An 8,744-nucleotide genomic window follows, 5' to 3' on the forward strand; every position below is an offset into this window, starting at 1 on the left:
CTGAACCCAGGAGGCGGAGGTTGCGGTGAGCCGAGATCGCGCCATTGCACTCCAGCCTGGGTAACGTGAGTGAAACTCCGCCTCAAAAAAAAAAGAATTATATGCACTTATTCACTCATTTACTCATTCATTTTTTATTCATTTACTCAAAGATATTAGATGTCATAATTTTATGAAGATAATGTCCAGGGTCAGGCCTGCCACTTGTAACTGTGTAACCTTAAACAAGTTCCCTCTGAGTCCTAGATTCTCTTAAGAATTTGGTAAAACTGTTGGGGAAAATACCTTCTAAACAGAAAGAGATATATGAATGGAGGATGATATTAACACATTATTATACTTTTAAATACTGAACCTCTGACTTGTAATGAAAAATACTAATATTCAAGTGTGAAATATTTTATAATATGTGTAAGTTTTCCTATATAAATATTTGAAATTAGAGTTTCCATATAAAATAAACCATAAAAAAGTGGAGCTCAAATGTTCAAATTCAAAAATTGAAATCAATTGCTACACGTTTAAGAGCATTAAATGTGTTACAAGCATTTTGCTTTATCTTCTAAGTATTTAACATTACAGGTTGAATATTCCCTAATCTGAGTGTGTGAAACACAAAATTCTCCAAAATCAGAAACTTTTTGAGCACGAACATGATACTCAAAGGAAGTATACTCATTATAACATTTTGCGTTTTGGATTTCAGATTAGGGATGCTCAGACAGTAAGTATAATGCAAATATTCCAAAATTTTTTTAAAAAGGACTGAAATCTAAAACACTTCTGGTCCCCAAGCATTTCAGATAAGGGATACTAAACTTGTATTATTTACCTGATTATTACTTATTTCTGTTCTATAGTATAGTTGCCAAGTCGTTGCTATGTTTAAAATACGTATTTGCCAGGTAAGTATCTTAAAATAACATACTTTTAAATGACTTAATAGATGAAGAACAGTTTGTCAGAATGACTCACTTGAGGTGTGGGATAACTATGGGTTTGAAATTTCTTAGCTGTGCTAGTCATCTGCTAGTAGATATTAACTTAAGTTCAATGTACTTTATCAACAGTACCACCTAAAAAATTTGAAGTCACACCTTTAAAATCTGGTGAACCTCATCTTTGCCAATACCAGAGCTGAAATTAATTTTTATCATTTGGTTAAACATTGATGAAAAGGAAAAATGAGTAATAACGAAGATATAATTTTATGGCTACATCCCTGAATATAATGATACATCAGTAATTTAGGATTTAGGGATTGGAAGAACACAGCCAACTAAGGAGTTCAAGTCTTAACTATTTCATTTTAAGCTTCTGAATAGTCCTGCCTATTACCTATCAGCAGCTTGGAATGAAATCTGAACACGTCTGCAACTTTTGCATGCATTCACCATGGTCCTTGTTTTCTTTTTTTATTGCTGCTCATGAAGATTGCTTTCTTAACATGATCAATTTTTGATTTGTCTGAATTTAAAATTACTTGGCTTTAAGGAATGGTTGAGATCTAATGCTGTATTGAGTCACTGTGTTATTTGCATTTAAATTTCATATATTAAAATATTGGTGAAATAGTACCTGAGATTTGATTTAAAGCCCTACAAGCTCCCACCAAAAATAAACAGACAAATAAATTGTTGTGATAAGGGCTTATTCATTATTGAAAAAATTCTGCTTCGGTAAAATTACCTCAAATTTATATCAAACCACCTGATTTTGTATGACTGATTTAAAAATAGAATTAGCAGGGCAATGGAATGTCTGTTATGAAAGTAAATTATTTGTGCAGGGTATAGCTGTCTAGAGCATGATCTTTGTATGTAATAATTGAATTAGATATATAAATAATATGACAACTAAAACAATTTTATTTTCTTTGTATGCAAGTATTCAAGTAAAAAAGTTCCTATAGCAAATAGGTATAATTCATACCATCTATTGTTTTTGTTACTGATGTAAGGGTTTTATTGGCCCAAATATTTAAAAAAAAAAAAAAAAAAAACCACACCCTTTTTAGGAGAGATATTTGCTAATAGCAGAGTCAAAGTTTGTTTTTGCTTTCATTTAATGTAGAATTGTATTAGCCATTCAACTTTTAGACCTATGGACTAAAGCTGGAAGACATTTTATATTACTGGGCTTATGTAGTCTAGAACTGAGGTATGATAGACCTTGAGAAAACTAGAAACTGGAAATATAGAAGACTAGATATTCCTAGAGACAGTTCATAAGAATTTGTTGTTCTTTGTAACTGGATTGATGTGAGAATAGAAAAAAGGAGAGTTTTTTGGTTGGTTGTTTTTAAAGTATTTAGTTACATTCTTGAAGAGGAAAAAGAAAAAAGGAATGGTGGTGCCCTTGATTCTAATAAGATAATTTTCTGGGAATTATTTATGAAAATCATAAACTTTATGGGAAATGAATGAGAAGTAAGTAATTTTTTTTTCCTTTTCTTCCATGTTGGTGTCATAGATACCTTTTTCAGTATGTTCATATGTCATTCTTGTGAGCTTGCGCTAGTATATTGGGGTACAAAGATGTCTATAAAAACGTAAATTCAAACAATAGGCTATTTTACTTTGAATTTAAATAGTCATATTTACTATCTCTCACTCTTGAATTCCCTCTCTCTCTCTTTTTCTTCGAGGTGGTGGGGGGGAACAGGTAAATAAAGAGATAAATCTAAAATAGTTGCTTTCATAACCTAGTTCCCTAGAGTTCTATAGAGTAGCTTTCTACTGTCACCTCTAGGACAGAAGGAGCTGGTCTGACTCCAGGAGTCATCCCTCCCGGCTTCAGCCTGGCTGGCATGCTTTCATCTCTTTTACACACTGGGATTTTCTGTCAGATTTTCTTTGGTTTCATAGGATTCTTCAGCCGTAGGGGAAAAAATTGGAAACTATTGGCCTGCGTGGACTCTAAGGATGTTACCAGTTCACACACTTTCATTCAGTGTTAAATAAATTCAAATAGGCCAACATGCATAAATTGCTGTCAGCATAATGGAGAAGAAAGAGAACTTGTGTCTAACTCATCAGTCAAATACCTGATGGTCAGCTATGTACTTACCCTCCCAGGTTTTGTTTTTCATTTGTAAAGTGAGATGGTATCCTTGCCTTGCTTACCATTCAGAGTGGTTTTAAGGTCAAATTTTTTTTTTATCATAGTTTAAATTTCAAGTTGGATAAAGAGTCAGCAAACTTTTTTGTGCAAGTAACAAATGTTTTAGGCTTTGTGAGCCACATAAAGTCTTTTTCACATTTTTTTAACAGTCTTAAAAATATAAAAATAGATGTTTACTTTAAGACCTTTACAAAAATAAGTCTTGAGCCAGATTTCGCCCATGTACTACAATGTGCTGGTCCCTAATTTTATTAATACCTAATTATTTGAAATTATTAATCGCTAAAACCACTAATAAGAATGATATAAATTAGGCCAGGCACGGTGGCTCAGGCCTGTCATCCCAGCACTTTGGGAGGCTGAGGTGGGTGGATCACTTGAGGTCAGGGGCTCAAAGCCAGCCTGGCCAACATGGCGAAATCCCATCTCTACTAAAAATCCAAAAATTAGGCCAGGCGTAGTGCCTCACGCCTATAATCCTGCACTTTGGGAGGCCAGGGTGGGTGGATCACCTGAGGTCAGGAGTTTGGGACCAGCCTGGCCAACATGATGAAACCCCATCTCTACTAAAAATACAAAAGTTATCTGGGCGTAGTGGCACATGTCTGTAGTCCCAGCTACTCAGGAGGCTGAGGCAGGAGAATCGCTTGAACCTGGGAGGTGGAGGTTGCAGTGAGCTGAGATCATGCCATTGCACTCCAGCCTGGGCAGCAGAATGAGACTCTGTCTCAAAAAAATAAATTAATTAAATGAAAATACAAAAATTAGCCAGGCATGGTGGTGGGTGCCTACAATCCCAGCTACTCCGGGGGTTGAGGCAGGAGAATCACTTGAACCTGGGAGGCGGAGATTGTAGTAAGCCGAGATCGTGTCACTGCACTCCAGTCTGGGTGACAGAGCCAGACTCTGTCTCAACAACAACAAAAAGAATGATATACATTAATCTCAAGTAACAGTGAAATTTACTCTGCTATGAATTTTGGCATAAATTTACTACCATATAGTAAACAAATTATAATTTTTTCTTTTTTTCATATGGAGCCTCTCTGTCACCCAGGCTGGAGTACAGTGGCACTATCACAGCTCACTATGGCCTCCGCCTCCCAGATTCAAGCAATTCTGCCTCAGCCTCCTGAGTAACTGGATCTATGCCACCATGTCCAGCTAATTTTTTGTATTTTAGTAGAGATGGGGTTTCACTGTGTTTCCCAGGCTGATCTTGAACTCCTGAGCTCAGGCAATCTGCCCGCCTCCCAAGGTGCTGGGATTACAGGCGTGAGCCACCGCGCCTGGCCAACAAATTACGATTTTTGAAAGTTACTCAGAACTGGCTGTGTGGCCGTCTGGTTTAGTTCAATGATAAAGCCACATTAAATGTTTTGAAAACTGTCAATTTGACATGTATTCCATTAAATTTAATTCACCTACAGTTGATAATGAACAAATTCGTTGTTATATAAAAAACAAGTAGAATGAAAATGGTGTTGATTGTTTTTTATAATGTTCTTTAAAACTCAGTTTAAAGTGTTAATCCTTATTTTATGTAGACTTTTATTATTATACTCTTTCAGTTTGTGTGAGTTCCTCTGTGAATAGTCAAACTTCATTGGACAACACAGATGATGAACAACCAAAACAGCCAATTAAAACTACAATATTATTGAAAATTCAGCAAAACATAGGTATTTAATTTTATTTCTTTTATAACACTGAAAACATATTTGGACTTGAGTTTTCCTGTTACTTTAAAATTATTTGTATTTCATTTTGCTTTCTTAAGAGTGCTAGACTTAGCCAGTATTTATTGGGTATTATGGATGGAAAGTGCCAGGCCCTAGAGATAGGAAGATTTAATAATTCATACATTGTCATCCAAGTGCCCTCAAAGATGACACATCTTATTAATTTTTAAAATGTTTTTAAAAGAAAAAGATGCAGAGTTTTGGGAATCAGTTAGTATGGTAGAGCTAATGCTTTATAAACTGGTATTCCTAGAATTACTATTGCAGGAGATTTTGATTTGTGTTCTATGACAAAAAATGTCAAATTGAAGTCAAGAATTTTATAATATAATTTTATATTTTAAGGGCTCTAAGAAATGCAGAATTACTGTAACATTTTTCAGACTTTTTGAACAAAGACTATTGTTTAGCAGAATAACAGTTTGAAATATACTGTTAAGACCTCTGACTGAGAGTTAGGACCCAAAAGATTTAATTGTAGTTCTTATCATTCATTAAATTTAATTAAATTTTTTGTGCATGTGTGTGTGTGTGTATATGTGTGTCTGTCTGTATTGTCTGTCTAGACTACTATGGTCAGTTTCTTTCTTTAGTTTACTATAATCAGGAAAAAATAAAAGTTACAACTAAGATGTACTAATTCTTAGATTTTATAATGGTCAAACATGGACTTCTGCAGTTTTTCAATAGCTACACCGTGGCTTTACGTTATAATGACTGAGAACTACTGCCTACTAGCACTGCCTTTTTTTTTTTAACCTAAGTAGCATAAGACAGCTGGTATGCCAATATAAATAATTACATAAGCCCTTTAAAGTGTTTGTTATTTTTTCTCTTAGATACATCTCAGTGCACATGTGTGCAAGAGAGATACTTTGCCCAACATTCGAAATCTAATTTTTCAACTTATTGCTATATTTTTCTCTAAGATGTTGCTGCCTTTTAGTACATACATATGTATGTGTACGTATGATTGTGTGTTTGTGTATTGCTTTTGAGGCCCATCAGTTACCCACATTTCAGAGCCTAGGATTAGTTCAGCCTTTCTTTTGCTCATTCCATTTTCATTTGTTTTGTGTTTGTTTTACTTTTAGGTGTGATTGCAGCATTTACAGTTGCAGTCCTTGCTGCCGGTATCTCCTTTCATTACTTCAGTGATTAGGGTGAGGCACAAAGATTTTCTTGATCATCCAGAGAACATTGACAGACAATTATGAACAATAAAGATGCTGACAGCCTACCTATATTTAAAACAGTAGCAGCCAGATCTGCTGCCATGATGCCTATTAGGTGTGTTTCTGACTAAAATGAAATCACAAGCTGCCTTGTTTAGCCTGCTTTAAATTGTAGGTGGCCCACATTTCCAAAAATAAAGTTATGCTTCTAGATGGAAGCTGCATGTAACAAATCATTATTATTTTTTAAAAGGTTCAAAATGATGGGATATGATCATAGATTTTTAGTCTTACTAATCTGAATCACATATTAATCAGGACATTAAAACTTGAACAGAGGCCAGGCATGGTGGCTTACACCTATAATCTCAACACTTTGGGAGGCTGAGGCAGGAGGATCACCTGGGACTAGGAGGGAGTTGGAGACCAGCCTGGTTGATATAATGACGTTCCGTTTCTACCAAAAAAAAAAAAAAAAAAATACCTGGACATGTGGCATGCATCTCTAGTCCCAGCTACTTGGAGGCTGAATCAGGAGGATCACTTGAGTTTGAGGCTGCAGCAAGCTATGATTGCATCACTGTACTCCTGCCTGGGTGACAAAATGAGACCTTGTCGCTAAAATAAATAAGTATATTTTAAAAACAAAAAAAAAAATAGTAATTTCAACAGTCAATGTTGATGCAACATCTAATAATAATAGGGTACCAGGAGAAATTTCTACCGAGTAATGAGACGACCACCTTAGGATAGGTTCATCCTCTAGGACCTTCCTAATGTTCACTCAATTCCCATATACTGTGAGTTTTGTTCTGATCAAGGGGTAGGGAACCTTTCCAGAGAGATTCTGTTAATAAGAAATGACATAAAATATGTGCTTTCTCAGGTTACTGTATCATAATTTTAAAAATATATTTAATATATAAAATAAGATTTTGCTTCCAGCAAGTATGTTAGACTAGCTGTTAAAAAACAACTAGATCCTGAATAAATTCTACTTTTGAATAGGTTCACAAGAAGTAGGAGGACTTTCAAGAACCATACTTCTGCCTTTCCTCTGCCACAAACAATGAACACATTTTAAGGTAGGAGTCATGAATACTATATTAACCATACAAGTGGACTGTGATTGTCTGGATGGCAGATACCAATGGCAACACTGCCATATGCAGTTTGTCTCAAATCAGAAACAAGAAGAGATGTGAACCTGAGATGCTGCCCTAGACAGGACAGTTAAAGAAGATTGAGTGGCCCTCAGTTTGTAGTGCTCTAGCTCCTGGCAGAAGAAAGAGAGAAACATTCCTAATTTAGTTCCAAGACTCCTACAGATTATTATCAAGTAGTAGTATTTTATGACTAGAGATCAGAGGCACAAGGTGAAACAAGCTAACATGACAAGGGAGCTATAGAAAAAATAAACATTGAACTCAGTTCTTCAAGGTTTCATCACCAAGATAAGAAATGAAGTTGGAACCATAGGCAGATCTGAAAAAGAACCAAATAAAACTTGAAATGAGAAATATTTATTGAAATAAGAAAAAATCCCTCAGATATATTGAATATTATATTAGACTCAGCTGGAGAGACAAGTGAACTATAAGCTGGATCTAAAGAAATTACCCAGTGAACAACAAGGAGATAGAAAACATTAGAAAATTAAGAGAGCTGGAGGGAAGAATTACAAAGACTAAGAATACTAGAAGGAGAGAATTTAGAGAATGAAGGAGAGGCAATACTTGAAGAGACAACACAATTTTCCAAATTTGTTGAAAAAACGTGAATTCATAAATTCAGGAAGCACAGTATATACCAAACATCTAATTAAATAAAATCCAGGCCCAGACTCAAGATAGTAAATGGCAAAATACCAAACACAAGATTTTGAAAGCAACCATGGGGAGAAAAAGATCAACAATGAAGGGAAGGCAGTCAAATACTTAGTAGGCTTCCTACCAACAACAGTGTACCCCAAAGAGGGTAGAATTCTGAGAAAAACTATTAGCTTAGAATTTGCTACAAGCAAAACTGAAACAAATACATGCTGAGATGAAAAACAGATATTATCTTCAGTAGAACTTCAGCAAAAAGACTACAAAAGAATGATCTTCAAAAAGGAAAATGATTCTAAAGGGTGATCTGAAATTGAACTAGTGAGCAAATAAATGATAAACATGTAAATTTAAACTGTTGTTTCTATAAAACAATTATAATGAAAAGTATAAGAAATTGTAAACAATTGTAAAACTAAATAAACATTGTTTTGCAACATTAGTAATGTCGAATTTTTAAATAAGGATATAATTGAAAAATGACAGTAGCTGCTGGCTATTGTGTGTGATTGGAATTAGAGTGTTCTGAGTTCTTTTATTCAGAAAACTGGTTAAGATGCTGTTTAACCTTAAAATTGATTATAATGAATATGTGTATAGTCAAAGTTCAAGGGTAATTGCCACAAGAGTAGATAGAGGATTGGCCAGGCATGGTGGCTCACTCCTATAATCAGCACTTTGGGAGGCTGAGGTGGGCAGATCACTTGAGGTCAGGAGTTTGAGACCAGCCTGGCCAACATGGTGAAACCCTGTTCTACCAAAAAATATCAAAAATTATTCGGGCATGATGGCATGCTCCTGTAATCCCAGATACTCTGGAGACTGAGGTGGGAGAATCACTTGAACCTGGGAGGCAAAGGTTGCAGTGAGCCGAG

At 35.1% G+C, this 8,744-nt stretch overlaps 1 protein-coding gene and 1 long non-coding RNA gene across 4 annotated transcripts in view; both read left to right on the top strand.

Moving 5' to 3' along the window:
• LOC119470536 overlaps positions 1-2,035 on the top strand; it is a 5,431-nt gene extending 3,396 nt beyond the window's left edge. The window contains exon 2 of the long non-coding RNA XR_005199443.1: positions 583-2,035. This is a non-coding gene — a long non-coding RNA (uncharacterized LOC119470536). The remainder of the gene's footprint in view (positions 1-582) is intronic.
• ODR4 (odr-4 GPCR localization factor homolog) overlaps positions 1-8,311 on the top strand; it is a 43,934-nt gene extending 35,623 nt beyond the window's left edge. For 2 of the 3 annotated variants that reach the window (XM_017524405.2, XM_017524406.2), the window contains 2 exons: positions 4,695-4,805; positions 5,960-8,311. In XM_017524405.2, the coding sequence (XP_017379894.1) occupies positions 4,695-4,805; positions 5,960-6,027 (179 nt within the window). In that variant the 3' untranslated portion in view covers positions 6,028-8,311. The remainder of the gene's footprint in view (positions 1-4,694; positions 4,806-5,959) is intronic. The other variant, XM_037737083.1, reaches the window with a different exon arrangement.
• Positions 8,312-8,744: the final 433 nt, after the last annotated feature.

This window comes from Cebus imitator, unplaced genomic scaffold (genome assembly GCF_001604975.1).
Source record: "Cebus imitator isolate Cc_AM_T3 unplaced genomic scaffold, Cebus_imitator-1.0 Scaffold33, whole genome shotgun sequence".
NCBI lineage: Eukaryota > Metazoa > Chordata > Mammalia > Primates > Cebidae > Cebus > Cebus imitator.